We start from the raw sequence: 22,197 nt of genomic DNA, 5'->3' as shown, positions 1-22,197 counted from the left end.
ACGTCACTAAAGTTATTCATGATATACCGACCGAAGTCCGCCAGCGAAGCATTCAAAATTGATGTTTACGGATGGCCGAATTACGGTGCAGTTGCGGCCAACATTTGAAAGGGATTTTCTTTCAAAAATAAATGTCATGCATGATTTTACACAAAAATATTAAAGATTGCCCAGTCAATTTTAATTTTCGTTTTTTTATTTCAATTTAAAATTCGATACCTCTACACTGATCACCCAAAAAAAGGTCCTTCTTACTGGCTACAGTATCATGAATTGCCCAATTTTCAGGCAATCTTAGCAAGGGGATCAAAAAGTGGATTCGAGTTTTTTAAATTATTTTGTATTGCTTAGGCAAAGTAGTATAAAATTCAAAATTGTATTATTCAAATCACAAAAAAATAAGAAATTATCAAATTTCTACCCGAGTACTCATTATAAACAATTTTTCTATTTTAAACTGTGTATATTTACATACATGTATCCCAAAGTTAAAAAAAAGCCAAAAATAATCAAAACGTAAAAATACTTACTTGTAAAATCAGCAAATTTTTGGTGTCCAAGTTGTGAATACGATTGGCCTCTCACTGCCCACTGCTGCCGCTAAACGTGCCGCTCGCTTACTACTCGTCTATTTGCAATTCATGCTTTTATAAAATCGGTGTATTCTGGCATTTCAGAATTACGGGAAGTTTACACATTCCACAAAGCCATGGTAATCTAGGCCAATGCCAAGGCCCAAGCTCAACCAGTGTCTATTTGCACTTACGTAAAAGCTACGACGCACAGTGGTGCAGGTTTATAAATTTTTTGGAAAAAATAGGAATGGTTCCAGGTTCATGAAGTTTTGTATGCAGCTTAGTTGTAAGGTGATTCAGAAAAATTCCAAATATTTTTGAAATCGGTCACTAACTAGGGGTACTTCACTTTGAACTGTAGTAAACAATTTTTAAATAATTTTTTTTTTAGCTTAAGCACATCAACATTGCTAAGGTGAAGTAGGCTACATGAGAATAAGTATACCTAAAGGGGCGTGGGGTCGCCTCTTATAGCTAGCTGAACGTAAGCATAAATCACACACATCACAGTGAAATTTGGTGAGAATGCGTCATTCAGATAAGTGCTTATAATAAGGATTATACATATAGGGTAGGCCATGTAAAACTTTCTTTTTGAATCGGCTATAAAAAAAAAACTAATCAATATTTTTTCAAACTTTTTTTTTTTATTTTGAAGATTGACCATTGTCATTTATGAATGATAAATAATATCGTTCAAATGACTGCCACGACTGGCTTTACAGGACATTCGATCAACCCAATTTTTAGGCACATTTTCGATTGTTTGGGCTCCAATTTCATGAATGGCAACTTCGATTTCGTGTTTTAAAGCATCAATCGTAACGGCTCCCCACAAAAAATAGTCCAACGGGCTTAAATCACAGCTCCGAGGCGGCCAATTGATATCAGAATTTCGGCTGATTATTCGGTTTTCAAAAACGGTAGCCAAAAGTTCGAGTGTAACTTTGGCAGTGTGACAAGTTGCACCGTCCTGTTGAAACCAAATGTCGCCCATGTCATCCTCTTCAATTTTTGGAAACAACTGGTTGAGCATGTCACGGTAACGCTCGCCATTTACTGTAACCACGGCTCCTCGCTCATTTTCGAAAAAAAATGGCCCGATGATGCCGCCAGACCAAAAACCGCACCAAACAGTCACTCGTTATGGATGCATTTGCTTCTCTACAGTAACGTGTGGATTTTCTGAGCCCCAAATCCGACAATTTTGCTTATTGACGTAGCCACCGATGTGAAAATCAGAAAAGAAGAAGAAGACTCACCACTTTGGAAATAGGTTTTCAATATTTCCCAATTTTGTTCAAGCGTATAGCGTCCCATTTCGTATATGTCAAATCTTTAAGTAAATTATGAACACATTTGTCATTTGTGTTACCATTCTCAAAAAAATAGGTGGTTCAAAAGCAAACGTTATATGGCCCACCCTGTATTTCAGTGCCTTCAAGACAACTTAACAGTCACTATAGACTCTAATCTGTTATGCGCGTCAACTCCTCTCAAGTAACTATTCCATTGCGCTGATTATTGAAAAACGGTCGGCATGACCGCACTACAGTTAGAGAACCTGAAGTTTTCCTCTAGATACCAACCAGCGGCATTTCCTTTTTCGTTCCTGATGCCGTCCATGAAGAGAGTTTTATCATTTATAAATGCGTAAATATTGTTTTGACGTACCCACTACACACACATGCATACATCTATGTACATATACTGAAATAGTTTCTTATGTCGAGAAGTCGCAAATTTCGTTGTAGGGAATAAAATGAATTTCCAAGTTCCGCTTATTTTTTTAACAGAAAGTATGTGTAAATAGTTCATTAGGCTTAAAAAAAAAAGTTGCTTTTGACGTAATTCATTTTATAATACGCGAAAAGTATATTAAATATTTTTCAATATGAACTAAAATATCACACAAACAATTTAACACAGAGAAATGACTGAAGTTTGCCAAAATAATAATGTATTCCTATATTAAATTCAATATTTTGGGCAACATAGACCTTGCAGGCATAAAAAACAAATGAATTAAAATCGGCCTTAAATTAGGCATTAACTCTGACATTTATTTGTTTAATTTTAAAGTCGACTTGATTTCCATTTTGGTTATGCGACATAAAACTTTGGATTTTCTTATTTTCTGCCAGTTTTTTTGGCACATTCGTCGGTCTTAGCTGTCTTTCCTTTCTTCTTAGCGGCTTTCTCGTCTGGTCCTTTCTTGTCTCCCTTTTTCTTGGCTGGCGCTTTCTTATCTGCCTCATTCTTGTCTCGCTTTTTCTTAGCTGATTCTTTCTTGTCTCCCTTTTTCTTATCTGAATCTTTCTTGTCTGACCCTTTCTTGTCTCCCTTTTTCTTTGCTGACTCTTTCTTATCTGAGCCTTTCTTGTCTGAGTCTTTCTTATCGCCTTTTTTGCTCTTCTTCTGGCCATCTTTTTTATCACCCTTCTTTACCTCTTCTTGAACCCCCTTTTTACGGACTTTCTTTTCCTTTTTATCAGGCTTTTGCGCCTTCGCTCCTTTACAATGACGCTGCTTGTAGTACCTGGTATGTGGATGTAAAGTATACGCGCATACCCGTATATATTGCAAGTGATAGAAGCCATGCTTACCTTTCCGACTTGGGCAACCTTTTATGGCACATAAACGCATTCATTAAATGAAATACTCCCGAGCAAACGCTCAACGCACCAGCTATCACCAATATGAATTGGGTGTAGTTGCCACAGAAGAATAGCATTACCATTATAAGACTTATGCCAATTAAGAAACACAAGGCGCCCATTAAAAAATTAAACATGACACCCTGTCGCCAAAGAGAGTAGAGGAAATGCAATTAAGCGCAAGTGTGGTAGATATTAATCACAAACATTCACAATACAATACCAGCGGATCAATGCCCAAAGTATGCAATTTGGGCGAAAGCATAAGATAAAACAAATCCGGTATGAAGGCGGAAAATATGAATAATAAGAATATGAACGCTGCGCCTCCGACTTCATTGCCCAGCACACAATCGGAAAAGAGTGTACAATATACAACAGCAACAATGGCGACTGCCTCCAGCAGCTTGAAAGTGAAGAGAAAGAGTGGTGGAGCTTTAATCACGTTTCGCTTTGTATACTTATCTTTTTATTTAAACTTACAACATTTAGCAAAAAGAAAATTTTACTCTTTTTTCGTGTCTTCCTGTTTTGATCCATCTGGACGCGAAATATTTTCTACAGCTTCAGTAACTTTGCGATTGCATTTGCAAGCTTAATATAGTAAACGCGAAATGAACGAGTCCCAATTGGTTTAAACAAAACTGGAAAACTTTAGATAAGTGATCAAGAAATGATACACATATTTTTTGAGGTTTGACTTTTTTGAGTTTGTTGATATTTTTATTCATTTTCTGCTTACTTGTGTTCATAACAAGGCACGGTAGCCAGAGGCTACGCCTTGAACGATAAAAAAATTTTTCTAAATATAAATATAATATTTTTGAAAACCTACTAAACTTGATAATAGAGAGATTAGATAGTAGAAATTATAAAGGATCCTGCGAAAGTGACGCCTAGTTGTCAGTAGTGAATAATTCCTAGACTGTAGCTTTTTTTATGTCAAAATCTTTGTTGCCATTAATTTCAAAACTACTGACAAGTCTCATTCTAAATCGCTTAAAACTAATTATTGAATCTCGTAATCTGATAACTTCACATCAGTTCGGATAGCGTTGCAAAGACTCCACCATAGAGCAGGTGCACAGAGTTACAGATAAAATACAAAAAATCATTCGAAGAGAAAAACTTTCGTGGATGTCGCGGAAGCATTCGACAAGGTTTCATATGAACGCTCTATCAACAAATTCAACTCATGCCTTCCACTCCAATATAATAACTGACCGCTATTTTTGCGTTCAACAAGGCAATGTGTCTTGCCAATTAGAGAAAGTACACGCTGACTAGCCGCAAGGGAGCGTCCTTAGACCCCTTCTTTATCTTCTGCACATGAAAGATATACCATGGCCTCCAAGCACTACGGTCGCCCCTCTGACGACACAGCAATCCTCACAACAGAGAAAAACGGCGAAGAAGCGCCAGCTAAACTTCAAACCGCTATAGACGCAGTAGAAAAATTGACGAAAACTTGCCGAATAAAATCAAACATTAGCAAATCAATTCATGTGAATTTTACCAGTAAAACTGCAAACCATCATCCAATAATGCTACTAGGTGCTCCGATTTCAAACGCAAGCACCCTCGATGCTAAACTACGTTGGAAGGAGCATATAAAAACAAAACGAAACGAAGTTAATTTGAAAATAATGAAAATAAACTGGCTCATTGGATAAAATTTAAAGCTGTCCATATATACAATCAAATTATCAAACCAGTGTGTTCGTATGGCACACAAATCTGGGGATGTGCCAGTCATAATATTGAGTATGGGAATAAGTTTCCGCCTTCGTAAAAGAGAAATTGCTGGTGATACTATGTTAATGTTCACTCTAGTAATACACTGGTGATTTTAAGGTGTACATATATGTGAGGTCTCGATCGCAGTAGTTGACATTCGTTTGAAGTGTAAAGATCCTTTTTTATCTGACGTCAAAAATGTCTACGTTCGGCCAACAAAACAACAGACAAAATTTGTGGGAAGTCATTATTCATTATTAGCTTTTAAAGAAAAGTGCAGCTGAAACGTGTCGTATATTGATCAATATTTACGGTAATCACGCTCCATCAAATAAAACTTGTAAAGAGTGGTTTCGACGCTTCCAAATTGACAATTTCGACGGGAGTGATTAAGATCGCGAAGAGGCAATGAATAAATTCGAAGGTACTTAACTACAACAATTATTGGGTGAAGACGCATGTCGAACCCTTGATGATATGTCTAAGGAGTTGGATGTTGACAGAGTTGGATGTAAACGTTTGCACGTGATGGGAATGGTCCAGAAAGCAGGTAACTGGGTGCCACACCAATTGAAGGAGAGGGATATCGAGTGACATTTGGTGACGTGTGAGATGCTTCTTGAGCGGCAGAAAGGGAAAGGTTTTCTGCACCGCATCGTTACTGGCGATGAAAAATGAATCTATTATGATAACTCTAAGCATCGAAAATGTTGGAGCCTGCCAGGCGAACCAAGTCCATCGACAGCGAAAAAAAATATTCAAGCTTCAAAGGTTATGTTGTGCATGTGGTGAGATCAGAAGGGTGTTATCTATTATCCTATACTCCTTAACCCTTTCAGTACGGATTTTTTTAAGGGGAAAAAATATTTAACCATGAAAAGTTATTACTAGTGATCTAAATAGTATGTCCTCTTGTATAAATAAAGAAATTATTTCTAGGAATTGAGAAAATGTCCTGGGAAAACATTGTCCCACCCGTAATGAACACTCAGTAGATATATAATTGTCGTTTTTCCACTTACTGACCTAGCACGTGCATTGAGACGTATGTGTCCCATCAGTATTGAAAGGGTTAAACCATCTGAAACCATCACTCAGCTAATGCGTTTGAATCGAGCTTTTAAAGAAAATCGGCCGGAATAGGACGGTAGACATGACAAGCTGATTTTGCTGCATGACAAAGCCAGGAAACACGTTGCTAAATCGGTCTAGAAATATTTAGGGGGACTGAAATGGAAATCTTGCCCCACCCGCCGTATTCCGCAGACACTGCACCTTCGGAATGCCACCCGTTCCGATTAATGCAGTCAGCACTTATTGGAGAGCGGTTCACTTCTTACGAGAGCATCGCAAACTGGCTCAATAAAGGGATCATGTCAAAAGAATTAGAATTTTTCGCCAAAGCTCTCCGTATGATGCCTGAAAGATGGAGTAAAGTTGTAGTTTCCATTGGCACATACTTCACATAATTTAATTGTTTAAATAATTCGTAACTTTGGCTAGGAAAGGACGGAAACTTACTTCCATACCCAATAATATCAACATAACCCAACGATTTCAAAATAAAATTCTCAAAAATATTGTCAACGTACCTTGGAGCATTTGCAATACAGATGTTCATGGTGGCGTCAACGGTCACTGATGTTATTAAAAACCAAGCAGAGGCCCCCTCTATGAGACTCCAGAGGCACGTTAACGTAAACTTCCTAACATCGCAGGCCTAACCCGATGACTCCAGCAAAAAAACCATACGATATTATTGGTTGTTGATAGAAAGAGATTTTAAAATTATCTTCATAAAAACACCACAAAATTATTAAAATCATACAACGCGTTAAAGTTATTGAAACTTATTATGAAAATGGTCGATTTTTAAGGGGTAAGGGGTAGTGAGGCGCCCGAAAAAATAATGATTTTCTAGCATTAAGAAATCATGTTTCGGCTTGACTTTAGCAAAATTTCAAAAAACAAATAATAATTGCAAAAGTTATCGCTGCTTGTGTAAGGCCCGTTTCTCCAGAAGTCCCTTGCGGTGATCATCACAAGTTTTTGGAGAATAATCTAAAATCAATCGGACAAAAGAAATTAGTTTTATTAATAGATAATATTGTACCTGATTGAAGCTTTTTTTCAAAATTAACACAAAAACCATAACACAAACGCATTTAAAGTTTTGCTATTGAACGCCCGAGCGTCCTTTGTCAATTGTTGAATAACTGAAAAAATATTTGACGGATTCGCTTCAAATTTTTAATATATTATGCTTTAAGAAAATGCAAAAAAAAACCATTTATTTGAAAATTCTGACTACCCCTAACCCCTTATGGACGTCGAAAAATACTATATATAGTGTGAACCACCGAAAAAAAAGTTGCAGTTTTCCACCAGAATTATAAAATTTATTTCATTTTTAGATATCCGCCAAAATATTTCGCAAAAATTTATATTAAGATTTCCGAGATTTAGACCGCTTTTAAAAACTCACCTCAGATGACAGTTGAAAAACTCTGCATAAAACTGCATACCCGGAAAAAATTTTTAAATCCTGGTTAACGTTGAAAGTTTTGATAAAACTTTGGAAAATTTTTACTAACTATAAGACTTTGCTTATATATAAAGTTTTTGTTGTAGTATAACCTATATTTTATTAAAAAAACGTAGTGGTGTGTTTATAAATTTGGAAATAGGGTGTATAGAAGAAATCTCGGGGGTACGAATTATTAGTGGTTAGGACAAACATTAAAACGTCAGTAAATAATAATTGCGCATATTCTTTTAACAATTAGGGGATTTCCAGATCCACCACTGCACATATATTTTTTCTTATATAATATTTTCGTTATTAACGTTTTTTTAAATAAATTGGCCACCTCACCCAAGTTTTTTGATCACCAATTTAATGATCAGAATATGCAAACCACCAGCAATAAGTCCAATAGAACCAGCAGGAAAAACTAAGGGTTGAGCGGGATTTCCACAGCCTGTGAACGAGGCAAAAGCCAGTATACCCGACAAAATGCATAGACTTGCCACGACAATATTATAGACACCGACCTAGACGAGAGCGAGAAATAAATGGTAAGTTAAAAATCGCTCACACATACACATATTACACATATACATACATACGTTCATATGTAAGTGCATATAACTAAAAGGTAGCTGTAACTTACTACTGGTGCATAAAAGGGAGTTACGAAACGGAAGCCACTAACAGCGAACACCAAGTCCGGTACTATTTGTGGAAAAATACAATTCATTGAAAACCAGATGCGTGTAGAATTTTCGCGTCCTAAAAGACATATCGAAGATAAATAAAGCAAGAGACACAAGAAGCCAGCTAACTCCATCGCCTGAGAAAGAGAGGTGTCCCAATTGGTTAGAGAAAGCATTGGTAGGAGTTTCCAAAACTTACGCCACACATGAAATAAATTACAATCAGTACCCAAGGTACACCTTTCGGTAAATTTGCATCATGAACCATCTGCTTGCGAGTTTGGCCACTTTTCTTAGCAACTTTTCGCTCATCTTTTTTTTTATCCTTTCTAACGTCCTTTTCAACATTCTTTTTATCAACCTTTGCATCCCCTTTCTTTACATCTTTCTGTGCACTCTTTGTAACGTCTTTCTGCGTTGTCGGTTCCTTCGGCGCTTTTGGTTCTTTCGGCACTTTTGGTTCTTTAGGCGCTTTTGGTTCTCTAGACACTTTTGGTTCTTTCGGCTTTTTTGGTTCCTTCGGCGCTTTCGGTGCTTTGAGTCGATGGCTCTGTCTATAGTACCTAATAGATGCGCCAATGCACGAACGTAGTTTTTATATTTGCATGTAAATTAAGCAATTCATACTACGTATCCAAGCATTATAAGCTCACCTCTCTGATTTCGGTAGTTGATTGCCCATCAACGCATTCATCAAATGAAATACACCCGAGCAAACACTCAACGCACCAGCCATTACCAATATGAATTGCGCATAGGAGCCACAGTACCATAGTAATACCATAATAATCAGACTAATACCGATTAAAACACACAAGCCAGCTATTATGAAATTGAACATGACACCCTGTCGCCAAAGAGAGTAGGGGAAATGCAATTAAGCGCAAGTGTGGTAGATATTAATCACACACATTCACAATACAATACCAGCGGATCAATGCCCAAAGTATGCAATTTGGGCGAAAGCATAAGATAAAACAAATCCGGTATGAAGGCGGAAAATATGAATAATAAGAATATGAACGCTGCGCCTCCGACTTCATTGCCCAGCACACAATTGGAAAAGAGTGTACAATATACAACAGCAACAATGGCGACTGCCTCCAGCAGCTTGAAAGTGAGGAAAAAGAGTAGTGGAGGTTTAATCAGGTTTCGCTTTATAAAATTACATTTTTATTTAAACTTACAACATTCAGCAGAAAGAAGAATTTACACTTTACATGCTTCTTCTGGTAATTGTCTTTATCCATCTGACTTTGAAATATGCTCTACACGATCCTTGGCTATGCGACAGTAAAGCAATGATATTTCTAAGCTTAAAGCAACATCTGAATTAAGATGGAATAGAAAGACATTCAGACTTTTTAATTTATTTGTTATGTTGACAAGTTATGTAAGCGTTTTTGATTAAAAAAGTATCATTCGTGACATTAGAATTTTAAGGGGTTAGGGTAGTCAGTGGCCCGAAAAATTATGATTTTCAAAAATTTTTTTTGCTAGTCAATTGCTTTATTTTACAAAAATAAAAACATAGCATTAATACATCATATCTTGACTTGACTTTAGCAACATTTCAAAAAAATTAAGAATTGTAAAAGTTATCGCTGTTTGTGTGAGGCCCGTTTCTCCAGAGTCCCTTGCGGTGATCATCACAAGTCCTTGGAGATTCATTTAAAATCAATCGGACAAGAGAAATTCGTTTTATTAATAGATAATCGTGTACCTGATCGAAGCTCGTTTTTCAAAATTAACAATATAGCGGCCTCAGGAAATATTTTTCAGATTTTCGAGAAAAACACCAACAATTAATTGTTAAAAAAAAATCGAAAATTTTGAAAAAAAAGATCCTGCGATCATATTGAAATTTACCAAGCGGTTTTTAAGTTACAGTGATCACCAGTTTAACAAACATAGTTTTGAGAAAAACGCATTTAAAGTTTTGCTATCGAACTCCGGAGCGCCCGAGCGGCGTTTGTTAATTGTTGAATAACTCGAAAAGTATTTGTCGGATTCAGTTCAAATTTTTACACAACATTTTTAAGATATTATACTTTATGAAAATGTAAAAACCCAAATTTTTTGAAATTTCTGACTACCCCTAACCCCTTAACAATGCCTTACAAAAAGTTGCAAGAAGGCGGAAAAATTAAATCTTTTTTGGTAAAAATGATACCTCAGTTTCCAGTAATTTCTTACTAGCGAGCATTTTTTTAGTTCTACAAACAGCCAAAAACCAGAAATAATGGGCTGTTATGCCTTGTTGCATTAGCCCGTTCCCAAATCGGTGTCCGGAAGGTACCCAGAGGACACTTGGGTACAACCCGTAAGTTATAAGCTACTTTAACCGTATGAAGCAGAATCGTTCTTGCCACTCTCAGATGAAGGACGATCAGAGATTTTCCCCACTAGCGTGGATCATCCACCACCAGGTGACGATAAACCTATAGGAATTTGATACTCACAAGTACATAATTGATTGAAGAAAATTTTAAGCTGACTTGGCCTTCCCTGAGTGCGTTTACGAGTATAATACAGCGGTGTTCAAAATAATAGAGGTCCCCATGCCAACTATAGGTAGGTAGGTAAGTTAGATGGCAAGAGTACCACGACTACACTGCAAGTAGCTCTGGAGTGCCGTTTTGTTAGTGGAGGAGAGAAAAGGGATCTAAGCTGGAGAACTACCTCAGGCTAACCCCAAAAGGTACACTACCGAACCTCAAGCGTCTGGCCCCCAAACCTGGACATTTGCACAGAAAGTGTTCAGCACTCTCTGTCTCTGCAGGATCCCCACAGCTTCTGCAATGGGAGTTGGACAGAAGTCCAAGCTTCTCCACATAAGTTCCAATCACCCAGTGGCCAATAACCCCCGCTACGAGTTTGAAAATAGAATGGCGGGGGATCCCCAGCAGTTTAAGCGTCCTGCTTCTGTCGCACAGAGACCAAACTTTATTTGAGATAGCGCTTGATAGAAGAGAACTCCATCTGTCTTGCGCTTTTTTAAGAAAAAAATGGACAGCTTCACTTTAACAACGTTCAAGAGGACATCGATGTCTGAGATGGGTAAAACAGACCCCATTGACCCCTTCCTGGCAAGCTCATCGGCAACTAAATATAATCAATCACGTAATGTAAGATTTTTCTAGCAGTACTTCTAACGGAGTCCCCCAAGTAATTATCGAAGCATTATCTTGGGGTAGTTGCTATGATAAAGTTTTTACACATTCATTTCTGTAGGAGGCTTCCTTTTGTGCTGTTCAAAAACATAGGAGAGGGTATAGAAAAATGAAATATAAGTATAAAAAAACAAATTAGATAAGAATGAGTAAAATTTAAACGTTTCGCTTGGTTTTTAATTTCGTGAAAAACACTGCAGCAAAGAAATGCATAAAATCCTTAAAAATCGGAAAATGTAAAACATATAAAAAAATAAAGAAAATACTCAGATGTTCTTCCTCAAACGATCGCGAACGGCCTGTCGTAAAAGATATATATATATATATTGTACAATACAATATATATATTTGCCAACGGAGAATGGAGAAATATTTTGTGGACGGGTGCTTTTTTGTGAAACTAGGGTGATTTTTTGGATGAACTGGGTCTAGGCGGTATGTAAGTCGCCCACGGAATGCCGACATAATACCCTATACACAGTCAAGACAATAAAACATGCCGACGATGGTATACGAAAACTTTTTTTTATAGTGGCATTAGACCAATCCATTAGATAAGAAAAACAATGAATCAGCAGGTGATGTGGAAATTTTAAAAAGTGCAATACTGCCATACGCTGAAGGGAAGTTGCCGTTGAAGTGGTTGTTCCAGCTAGATAACAACACGCAAGTAAAGTAGAAAGAAAATAAAGGAAACCTTCATATTTGGGGCATATTCTACGAAACCCGAAATATGAACTGTTGCAACTCATATTGCAGGGCAAGATTGAAGGACGAGGTATCGGGTTTTCTTGGTTGAGGAACATAAGGCAGTGGAACGGTATATATTCTGTCGAAAAAAGTTTCGGGTATTGTTTATTTAAAAAGCGCACGTTACACATATGTCTAAATTCTTTTTTCTGGAATTTTGGTACAACTGTCCTCTATAGTGCCGCAGAGTTTGAGCGTGATCTGTCAAGTGGCTTGTTTTTGGCATTTAATCATATCAGTCAACCGCAGGTGTGCTCTGCGATTTTCACTATGGATGAAAGTATCGAACAAAAAATTTGTTTTAAATTATGTGTTTTGAACGGGTGGCGGAACGTATGTCGAATAGTTGAAAATGTTGCAGAAAGCCTATAGCGAGTGTGCTTTATCAAAAACACGGGTCTACGAGTGGTATACGGCTTTTGCAGAGGGCCGAGAAGTCGTGGCAGATTTGCCCCGATCTGGTCGCCCATCAAAGTCTTCAACGGATGAAAACGTCTACAAAGTCAAGTAAATGGTGTTGGAAAATCATCATTTAAGTTTCAAGGAGATAGCTCTTGACTTTGGAGTGTCTCACGAATCAATTCGCAACAGTTTACACCATCGATTGGGCATGACGCGTGTGGCTGCTCGACTCGTTCCAAGAAAGTTGAATTTCTTTCAAAAAATTCATCGGAAGAAAGTGGCTGAAGACATGCTTGAGCAAGTGAATTCAAACCCAACGTTTACCCAGCGCATCATAACAGGTAATGAGACGTGGGTGTATGAGTTTGACATGCAAACCAGTCAACAGGCGGCTGAATGGCGCTATTCACATGAGCCGAAACCCAAAAAACCACGTCAAAGTCAGTCAAAAGTGAAAGTCATGCTACTCGTTTTCTTCAAATTTTCATGGTGTTGTGCACTCGGAATTCGTTTCAAATGGTTCGATGGTAAATAAAGAAAATTATTAGGAAGTTATGTGACGTGTGAGAGAGAATGTAGGAGTGCATAGGAAACGGCCCAATTTGTGTAAAGAAAAGTCACGGATCTTGCACCATGATAACGCACCGTCTCACAAGGCTTATATTGTGAACAGTTGTTTGACCAAAAACTCGACAAATATCATCGAACAACAACCATATTTAGCCCCTGTGACTTTTTTCTTTCCCCAAAACTTAAATTGCCGCTCCGCGGGCGCCGCTTTGAGTCGATAGAGGCCATTAAGGAGAATTCGCTAAAAAAGCTGAAGAATATGGTGTCTCAAACGCGTTTAAAAGGTGCTTTGATGATGGGACTAATCGTTGGCATATGTGTTTGCTGCGAAGGCGGCAAAATAAATTTTGATGATTAGAAAATTGTTTTGGCTGTTATTATTATGACAGAATGTACAACGTGTGGGTCCCCTCTTGGAAGCAGCTAGAGACGGCGAATTGAAATTTAGTTCAAAATTTGTATTAAAAAAAAAACAATTTTAAATTAAAATAAAAATTTTTTAAAAAAATTGTATTACTTTTAAATTGTATAATCGCTTACATTCGATTACGAATAGCAAACAAAGAAGAAGAATAACAACAACTTTTTGTTTTATGTATGCGCTCATATTACTTTGAACAGAACTGTATATTAAAAAGGCAAATTTTGGATTGAATAAAAAATATATAGAAATATTTATTTTATTGTGGAGTTCTGGAAGCCCATTTTAAGCGTTTAAACTCAAGGGCTATTTTATATAAGCAGCACCAAAAATCCTTTACAAGCATACAATTATGTACATACATAAATATATATTACATATCTGCGTAAATATGTACACTTGGACATATCAATAGATTCAATCGTCAAACCTGCCGAATGAAAGAAAAAAGTCGTCATCCTCCAGATTTAAGGCCACAAGGATAGGGAGCGCAAGGTGCAAACCTCCAGCAATGAGTGCGAATATGCTAGAAACTAAGACTATGGGTTGAGCAGGATTTCCACAGCCTGTTAATGAAAGAATGGCATAGGTTGCTGACACAGCGCAAAGGACGGCCATAAATATATTGTAGGCAAAACCCTAGACGAAATCGATAAATAAAGTACGATTAGACAAACATACATACATACATATACTATACATACTTATTTATACATATAGTATATTTGCTTTGCTTACTAATGGCGCATAAAAGTGTGTCGCGCAGAAGAAACCGCCAACAGCGAACATCAAGTCTGATATTATCTGTGGAAAAATGCAGTGCAATGACAACAAAATGTTCCCAGAATTTTCACGTGCCGTTACGCAAATCGAAGAAATATACGTGCAGGTGCATATGAAACTAATAATTTCCATCACCTAAGAAAGGAGAGGCTTCAAATGGAGGAAAAATAAGTTGGCGGAATTTTACAAAACTTACGCCACAAAGAAAATAAATGATCATCGATGACAGACGCACAACCAGAGGTGGGCAGCCAAACCTAGCCATTACAAATATGTAAGTTTGTTTTAATGATAAAAAATATATAGAAATGTTTATACAAATATTTATCACATTGAAAGACAATTCTATATTTGACAGCTTCTTATTTGTAGGAACCTCTAAATGTGAAATTTCAATTGGAGAGAATGGAAAGTACAGTAAGTTGAAGAACTTAATTTTCTTTCTAAAATTTTCTGACTCCAGAAAAACTTATATGTATATTCTTGCACAAAAAAACGAACACTAGTCTGCTTGTTAATTGTATATGTAAGAAAATGGAGCTCCATCGGTTAGAACTGCAAAAATTGCAAAACGAATTAGTAAGGAAGGCTAAATTAAATTCGGACCGAACTTTATGTAGCCGCGCACATTTAATGAACTGACTGTAGTTTTTCGAATCAAATAAACACACAGTGAGAGTGATAGCTTTGAACATCGGACGGACGGAAATTTGGTAGGTAGGTAGGTGAAATGGTTGAAGTACCAGACTGACACTCTCCAAGTAGAACTAAAGCGCCGTTTTGATACCATTATGAGTCCCAACAGGCAGATATTTACAGCCAGCCGGAGCTGTTGATGGAATAACGAAGATTGTACCTGGGTCACAAGGCTTTTGAAATAGCACATGAAGAAATAGAGCTCCATTGTTTCTGCGCTTTCCTGAAAAATAAGTTGTGCAATTCCCCTTTAACAACAATTAGGACGATGCCGATGACCGAGTAGGAGGTCTCTGAGACCAATTTACTCCCCTTTCCTGGCAAGCGCATCAGCAATTTCATTTCCCTCTATGTTTCTATGTCATGGAACCCAAATTAGAGAAATTTTACATGCTCACCCAAGAGTTCTGATCTCCTCCTTGCAGGAGCTGACTAGTTTGGATCTACACCTTGGCGTTCTCAGAGCTTTTACGCGGCTTGACGATTGGAGAATTGATGAAACGGAAACTTGGACTTAACATATAAAAAGTGATAATAATATTTATGATTCTTAATAATATTTATGATTTATCATATCAATATTTTATGAGATCTACCGAGGTAGTCTAGCGTAAGTGCACTAGCCTGGCATGCCAGAGGTTGTGGGTTCGAATCCGACGTAAAGCACGGTTGTCGCACTTTTCCACATTGACCTACTTTCCCTGTTTCTAAACAAAAAAAACTCATTCCTCAACCCCAAAAACTTATCCTTTCCATCCTTACTCCCGCACAATAGTCAGCGCATTATTTGCATTCTGGCTGCTAAAACAAGTAAAACAAGGAAAAACACACAGTTCCACATTGCACCAGTGGTGCCAGCAAAAGGAAGCGAGCAACCGCGGTAATAGCGCAAACACACCAAATTTAGCGAAGTCCTCAACCGTCTGTGCGATCCTTCTGGCAAAAAAATGGGAAACCCCAAGCAATAAGAAGGCGTTGTTCCTAAGCCACGACAGGTGAGCATTCCCACTATTTAGGACTGGTAATGGCAGACTAATCGCCTACCCTGTCAGAAATCAAAATAGATTAACGAAACCATCGCAAGACTGAGTCTTGACGAGGCTCTATACTCTATACCCCCGAGAGGAGTAAACAAGGGAAAAGAAAAAAAAATGAGGTAGGGAGCAGAACGTGTACCATGTTGAGGCGAATTTTATTAAGTCATTATCGGGGCGCAAGCATATGTATGTATATCCAAATGTGGCCGTGGCGACGTTGGAAAAAATGTATTTACATCGGATTTCTTTGTGTGGGTTCATCATTTATACCAAATTTCTTCATTTATAGCAGAGAAATTTTCGTTTTGCGGTTTGCCGTTACCGTTATGTGGCAGGTGGGCGTGGTTATTAACTGATTTTGCTCATTTTCAGTACCAACCTGCCTTAGACAAAGAGTAATATATGTACTAGGTTTCATTGAAATAATATATATTATATTAGTTTTAGGTCGGACTGACAGACGGACACGCATGACTAAGTCAACACCTCTCATCATTGTGAGCATTTTTCTACAAACATACATATAGGTATGTCTATACGTATTTCGATTATTTTATGCTGTTACATACAACCGTTATGTTAACAAAATTATAATACCCTTGTGCTCAGGTGAATCTCCACGCTCGCAATGAGCCAAGCTCATCCTCAATGATCCAAACTCATCCTCAAAGTATGTACTCCTTAAAGACAATATCTGTACATAACTACCTCCGGCGATTAAATCATTGGGCACCTGTATGTAAACAAAACTTGAGGAGCTGATGGGCTTCCAGAGTCTACCTTCAAAACGTATCTACCTAAGGAACCTTTTAAAACCCCTAACGCTGTTGTCAAGCATTGATTCGATCCAGTAGAGTTCCACCATCCAGTAGAGAGCACTATTGCTCCAACTACAACTTTGAACTCTTGATTCAAACGCATTCACTCCAGGGGCCCCGTTGCTTATTTAAAATCAGTGCAAAAGATTAGAGCGTTTGCTAAAGCTGTTAATGCTTCAAGCAGTAGTAGGTCGAAAAAGCGCATTGCGATGGCTTATGAGCTTTCAGAACACCACCGAGCTCTCCTGCTTGGGCGAAAAAAAAAACCTAAAAAGATCTTGGCACCAATTCTGGCTTTAAAGTGTAACCTGTCATAAGAAAGGAAAAATCTTAAAAGCACATTTCCAAACCAAACATGGAAGTGTAATGGGAAAACCTTACCTTTAGTATAACTGATGGTGGGTACGTTTGATCAACGAGACTTTACTTTTAAAGCTACGTCACATAAGAAATTTTTTGACAAGGATTTGGCTGTGGGCTGAATTTGGTGTCCCTGCAAAACTAATATGGCTATGCAGAATAACGTTGCTCAATACCAGCAGCGCCGTCAGAATTGGGAAGAACCTCTCCGAACCGTTTGATACCAAACGAGGTTTCAGACAGGGTGACTCGCTGTCGTGTGACTTCTTTAACCTGATGGTGGAGAGCATCGTACGAGCCGCAGAACTTAATCACTCAGGCACAATTTTTTATAAGAGCGTACAATTGTTGGTGTATGCTAATGATGTTGGCATCTTCAGCCTTAACAACCGCGCGGTTAGTTCTGCCTTTTCCAGACTGGATAAAGAAGCAAAGGAAATGGGTCTGGTGGTGAACCAGAACAAAACGAAGTACCTCCTGTCATCAAACAAACAGTCGGTGCATTCGCGTATCGGCACCCACGTCACTGTTGAGAGTTATGATTTCGAGATTGTAAAAGACTTCGTTTATTTAGGAACCAGCATTAACATCGATAATAATATCAGTCTTGAAATCCAACGTAAAATCTCTCTTGTCAACAAGTGCTACTTTGGACTAAGTAGGCAATTGAGTACTAAAGACCTCTCTCGACAAACAAAACTAACACTCAACAAGGCTGCCATCATACCCGTCCTATTGTATGGCGCAGAAGCTTGAACCGTAACAACATCCGATGAGGCGTCCCTTGGAGTGTTTGAGATAAAGGTTCTGCGGAAGATTTGTTGACCTTTGCACGTTGGTGACGGCAAGTATTGTACGAGTGCACATTGGAATAATGAGCTGTATGAGCTTTATGACAAACAAAGATCCAGTGGCTACGTTGGCTGGATCATGTCGTCCGAATGGATGCAGACGTTCCGGCTCTGAAATTATTCGATGCGGTACCAGCTAGTGGTAGCAGAGGAAGAGGAAGGCCTCCTCTACGTGGGAAAGATCAAGAGGAGAAGAACTTGGCTTCACTTGGTGTGTCCAACTGGCGCCGGTTAACACGAGAAAGAAACGACTGGCGCGCTTTGTTAAACTCGGCCAAAATCGCGTAAGCGTGTATCGCGTCGATCAAAAAGAAAAAGAAAAAGATCTGTGGTAATTTACTGAATCCGTTGAACTTACCATTTAAAAAAAATGCAGTTGAAGCAAAGTCAAAAGGCAGTTTCTTATATTAAAAATGTTAATTTTTTTGTTTACTTTTTTATGTTGCACATAAATATTATATTATTTACATAAATATGTCCATATACATACCTACGTAGGCATGTAACATTTTCATATAAGTAAACCGTCAAACCTCTTCTAAAATGTTTTCTTAAACAAAACTTCACCCTCATCGAGGTTTTCTTTAACGAACCACACGAATACCAAGTGGATTATACCAGCTAAAAGTCCCAACGCGCCAGCTATTAGACCTAATATCTGTGCGGGATTCCCACAGCCAGTGTGTGAAACAAATGCTAATATACCCGATATTATGCAAAAACAACCCATCACAATATTATAGCAGCCACCCTGAACGTAAAAGAAGTCGAATTTTAGCTCACGCATTGACTGCAAAAAAAGTATGAGAATACAAATAAAAAAATCAGCCTACCATAGCAGCATAGAACGGTTCTGGTAGTAGAATGCCCATGATGCAGTATAATATATCCGGCAGGATTGGCACAAAGACACAAATAAACGCCCACCAAATTCTTGAGGAATCTTCACGTGCCTTTACACAATCCGATGAAATTACGAACCATAAGAGTACACAGCAGCAAATTTCAATCAACTGATAAATGATAGGCCAATTAGTGTTTATGCTGGAAGAAGTTAGGAATTGTTTGCAATACCCACAAAGCAGACAGAGTAAGCTATGGCTGAAATGATGCACCTCTGCAAGTGCGATAAATTGAGCGACATTGCACAGTATTCGTAAATGGAATTCAAAATACAACTTTTGAAGCTGTTTTTCGACGGTGAATAGAATTCGAAATGATGTGTGATAGCAAAAAGTTTGTATGTCATTATTTTTGTTTTGAATTCAAATTTGAATTTTGAATTAGAAAATTAAGGAAATGGATTATGTTAAATTAGGGTGACTGCCACAAGAGAAAAAGAAATAACCGCACTTAATCGTATTTTTCTTATAATATAATATACCTACATATATAGGTGAAGTCCAAAACAAGACTGAGCTAAAATAGAAACGACAGGAGCTTTGTTCTGATACCATCGAGTTTATTTACTCAGAATAGTTCCGTCTGGCCTCGATACACTGTTTTGCGCGATCTTAAAGCTTTTCGAAAGAGTGTTTCAGGTCATTGGCTGGAATGTCCTTCAGGATGCCGGTACAAGCCTTTTAGATGGCCTTTACGGACGCAAAACGTTTTAATTTCATGACCAAATGCAATTTTTCGAATAGGTAGAAGTCACAGGGAGCCATATGAGGGGAATTTAGTGAGTGATTGATGGTTAAAAAATCTGTCACAAGAGTGGATCGAGGAGGTGGTGCATTATCATGCAATAAACGCCAGCTTCCTCCTTCGCGGTATTCAGGGCGAATTCGTCGAATGCGATGCAACAAACGATTCAAAACGCCGAAAATTGCATTGGCGGTTTGGCCCGTTGGTATGAACGAACTCCTTGTGGACAATTCCCTTGAAATCGTAAAAACAAATGAGCATCGACTTGAGTTTTATCCTTTCCAATCGCGATTTTTTTTGTGGTGGCTCGTCTGAGGCCTTCCATTCGGCACTTTGATTCTTAGTTTCAGATTCATGTTGGAAATACCACGTTTCATCACCCGTTAAAATGTTGTAAAGGAAGTTCTCGTCTTTTCTCGCCTCTTTAATGATGTCTTTTGAATGTTGAATTCTGAGCAATTTTTGGTTCTTAGTTACATTGACCTTTCGTTAGCCCAAATGATCAGTTAAAATACGATAAATCGATGTTTTGGAAATACTCATCTCCGATTCCACTAATTTCAACAATGGTTTCGGTTTATTTTTGATAAATTTACGAAAAATTTCTATGATATTTTCGGTGATTACTGATTTTGGGCGGCCCGTATATTCATTGTCATTTATGTCCTCACAACCATCTCGGAAACGTGTAAACCAATCAAGAACTCTGGCACGAGATAGGCAATCGTCGCCATAAACTTGTTTCACCAATTCAAATGTTTCGGTAAACGTTTTACCGATTTTAAAACAAAATTTGATATAATTCTTTGTTCGAAGCTCATTTTTGTACCGATGGCACAAACATACTAACACTTTAGACGCAATAACTTCGCTTCCACTTAACCGAATGTCTCCAAGCTTTCACTGGAAGTCAGCTAGGGATGGAACTTCCAACGCACTATGAAATTGAAATGGAAATTTGAATTGGTCGAGCCAAGAAGCACCAAACATTTGGGGGCTCTTAAAACACTCAGGCTAAAAAGCCCATTGTATTTAGAGCTCTGGAAAGATGGTAGATAGTCAAAGAGGAAAGGAGATAAGTATCAGAGAAGGTGATAAGAAAGAATAGAGACAGAGACAAAGATAGTTAGACCTGTGAGAACTTTCCAGATTCTTTTGCAAATTTGTAAATATCCTCCAGTTTTAAAGAACGAATATTACTCATTCTCACGACATCGAAAACCCAAAATTCGTAGCCTTGCTCTGGCGGGGCACTCACATAGGCAGGACACTCACAGAAAAAGTGCTGAGTGCTATCCGCCTCCTCCAAGCAAGACCGGCACATTGGGTCCTCAATGATTCCAATGCTGGTCATATGCTGACCCCATGGGTTATGTTCTGTAATAATACCGACCATCAACCGAACGTCTTTCCTTCTAAGTTTTAGTAGAAAGTTTGACAGTTTTCTGTTCGGACTTGTCACAAAACACTTTGCAGTTCTGCAGCATTCTAGACAGGGCCATCGCTCTTTATGTAAATAGCATACATAATCATTGATCCAACTCATGATTCCTACGGAACTGATTCCGATTATTGGCTCTGGCCCTTGTGGTGAAACAGCTGATCCACGATTGGCCAATTCATCGGCAATTTCATTTCCTTTAACACCAGAGTGCGACAGAATTAAGCTTCTTCTTACATTCTTAAACAATCTTTGAGGTGTGCTTCGCGTTCTCTAGGGCCTTCAGTGCAGCCTGACTGTCACTGAAAACTCCAATCTGTTTGCCGCTCCATCTCCTCTCGAGCAAAACAAGCATAGCATTAGAGCATCGCCGGAGGTTGTACTCATGGCACCCGTCCCCGTAATGTATAAACATACATTACATTTGCAGCCTGTATAGTTCCCGGAGTGTGGACTTAACCATGCTCCTTAATGCGCTATTCACCTTCGGTGAAACGTGTGTCTCCCAAGCACTAACTCATTAAAAAAATGGCGCCATTAAAAACATTTTTTAGTCGCCAGTCTTTTTTATTTTGGACTTATTTTTAAACAGTCCTTTGAAGCTTGTCACGAATTAGAGAAATATAAATATCAGCAGGATACGTGCACTTTCCTGAAATATATTTTGTAAGGCCCGTCTCGGTCTCACTTTGCTCTCTGCCCGCTCCAATTTAAAAACTTAAATTCCTCTGTACCAAATTTCGATTCATAACACCACCTCGATCAAAATGTTCCCGAAACAACCGCCAGAGGACGCTCTAAGTAAATTGAACTTAGTTCGGTTTATTTGGTTAGGTTGCCACATCTGTGATTAACATTCCCACCAAAATATAATCGGCATTGCTTGACATTTATAAGAGTTACTCCGTCCTGAGTAAATCTACATGTACTCGTGCTTTAAATTGTTTACAGTTATAAAAGAGATTTGAATATGCAACACCGACTTAGTATTAAATTTTGCGTTAAAAATTGATTCAATGGTAAGAAAACCTTTCAAATATTGGGAAACTTTTTCGGTAATGGT

General features: G+C 38.1%; 4 protein-coding genes across 6 annotated transcripts; all 4 read right to left on the bottom strand.

Annotated features, from left to right (window-relative positions):
* Positions 1-2,672: 2,672 nt before the first annotated feature.
* On the bottom strand, positions 2,673-3,854 carry LOC128856390 (splicing regulatory glutamine/lysine-rich protein 1). The gene is made up of 4 exons (XM_054091688.1): positions 3,716-3,854; positions 3,456-3,638; positions 3,182-3,375; positions 2,673-3,114 (listed from the first exon to the last, which is right to left on the bottom strand). Exons 1-4 carry the CDS (start codon positions 3,770-3,772, stop codon positions 2,706-2,708), a joined length of 843 nt encoding a protein of 280 aa, XP_053947663.1. The 5' UTR covers positions 3,773-3,854; the 3' UTR covers positions 2,673-2,705.
* Positions 3,855-7,819: 3,965 nt separating this feature from the next.
* On the bottom strand, positions 7,820-9,435 carry LOC128857469 (uncharacterized). Its single transcript, XM_054093225.1, has 6 exons — positions 9,373-9,435; positions 9,113-9,295; positions 8,839-9,032; positions 8,385-8,748; positions 8,143-8,322; positions 7,820-8,023 (listed from the first exon to the last, which is right to left on the bottom strand). The coding sequence occupies exons 1-6, from the start codon at positions 9,433-9,435 to the stop codon at positions 7,841-7,843; spliced, it is 1,167 nt and encodes a 388-aa protein (XP_053949200.1). The 3' UTR covers positions 7,820-7,840.
* Positions 9,436-13,771: 4,336 nt separating this feature from the next.
* On the bottom strand, positions 13,772-14,656 carry LOC128856388 (uncharacterized). 3 transcript variants are annotated; one of them, XM_054091685.1, is made up of 4 exons: positions 14,481-14,656; positions 14,240-14,419; positions 14,005-14,140; positions 13,772-13,931 (listed from the first exon to the last, which is right to left on the bottom strand). In XM_054091685.1, the coding sequence occupies exons 1-4, from the start codon at positions 14,547-14,549 to the stop codon at positions 13,852-13,854; spliced, it is 465 nt and encodes a 154-aa protein (XP_053947660.1). In that variant the 5' UTR covers positions 14,550-14,656; the 3' UTR covers positions 13,772-13,851. The 3 variants fall into 3 exon arrangements, 2 of the variants coding, with proteins under 2 accessions (XP_053947660.1, XP_053947659.1); XR_008453836.1 differs by having other exon boundaries at positions 13,772-14,140; positions 14,206-14,419; positions 14,481-14,655; XM_054091684.1 differs by having other exon boundaries at positions 13,772-14,140; positions 14,481-14,654.
* Positions 14,657-18,531: 3,875 nt separating this feature from the next.
* On the bottom strand, positions 18,532-19,254 carry LOC128856387 (uncharacterized). Its single transcript, XM_054091683.1, has 3 exons — positions 19,125-19,254; positions 18,880-19,059; positions 18,532-18,797 (listed from the first exon to the last, which is right to left on the bottom strand). Exons 1-3 carry the CDS (start codon positions 19,188-19,190, stop codon positions 18,585-18,587), a joined length of 459 nt encoding a protein of 152 aa, XP_053947658.1. The 5' UTR covers positions 19,191-19,254; the 3' UTR covers positions 18,532-18,584.
* Between the last annotated feature and the right edge of the window lie 2,943 nt (positions 19,255-22,197).

Source organism: Anastrepha ludens, chromosome 3 (assembly GCF_028408465.1).
Source record: "Anastrepha ludens isolate Willacy chromosome 3, idAnaLude1.1, whole genome shotgun sequence".
In the NCBI taxonomy this organism is placed as follows: domain Eukaryota; kingdom Metazoa; phylum Arthropoda; class Insecta; order Diptera; family Tephritidae; genus Anastrepha; species Anastrepha ludens.
Note: the sequence above shows the minus strand (reverse complement) of the source record. Positions and strands in the feature narration are given on the sequence as shown.

Coding starts and splice junctions, on each gene's coding strand:
- LOC128856387 (XM_054091683.1), bottom strand. CDS start 19,190: ATGTCGCTCAATTTATCGCACTTGCAGAGGTGCATCATTTCAGCCATA. Junction 19,060..19,124: donor TAGCTTACTCTGTCTGCTTT/GTGGGTATTGCA, acceptor ATCATTTATCAG/TTGATTGAAATTTGCTGCTG. Junction 18,798..18,879: donor AACCGTTCTATGCTGCTATG/GTAGGCTGATTT, acceptor TTTTACGTTCAG/GGTGGCTGCTATAATATTGT.
- LOC128856390 (XM_054091688.1), bottom strand. CDS start 3,772: ATGGATCAAAACAGGAAGACACGAAAAAAGAGTAAAATTTTCTTTTTG. Junction 3,639..3,715: donor TTTTCTTTTTGCTAAATGTT/GTAAGTTTAAAT, acceptor TTCACTTTCAAG/CTGCTGGAGGCAGTCGCCAT. Junction 3,376..3,455: donor CTTTGGGCATTGATCCGCTG/GTATTGTATTGT, acceptor CTTTGGCGACAG/GGTGTCATGTTTAATTTTTT.
- LOC128856388 (XM_054091684.1), bottom strand. CDS start 14,549: ATGGCTAGGTTTGGCTGCCCACCTCTGGTTGTGCGTCTGTCATCGATG. Junction 14,420..14,480: donor TCATTTATTTTCTTTGTGGC/GTAAGTTTTGTA, acceptor CTCCTTTCTTAG/GTGATGGAAATTATTAGTTT. Junction 14,141..14,239: donor CACACTTTTATGCGCCATTA/GTAAGCAAAGCA, acceptor GATTTCGTCTAG/GGTTTTGCCTACAATATATT.
- LOC128857469 (XM_054093225.1), bottom strand. CDS start 9,435: ATGGATAAAGACAATTACCAGAAGAAGCATGTAAAGTGTAAATTCTTC. Junction 8,323..8,384: donor TAATTTATTTCATGTGTGGC/GTAAGTTTTGGA, acceptor TCTCTTTCTCAG/GCGATGGAGTTAGCTGGCTT. Junction 8,024..8,142: donor CTCCCTTTTATGCACCAGTA/GTAAGTTACAGC, acceptor GCTCTCGTCTAG/GTCGGTGTCTATAATATTGT.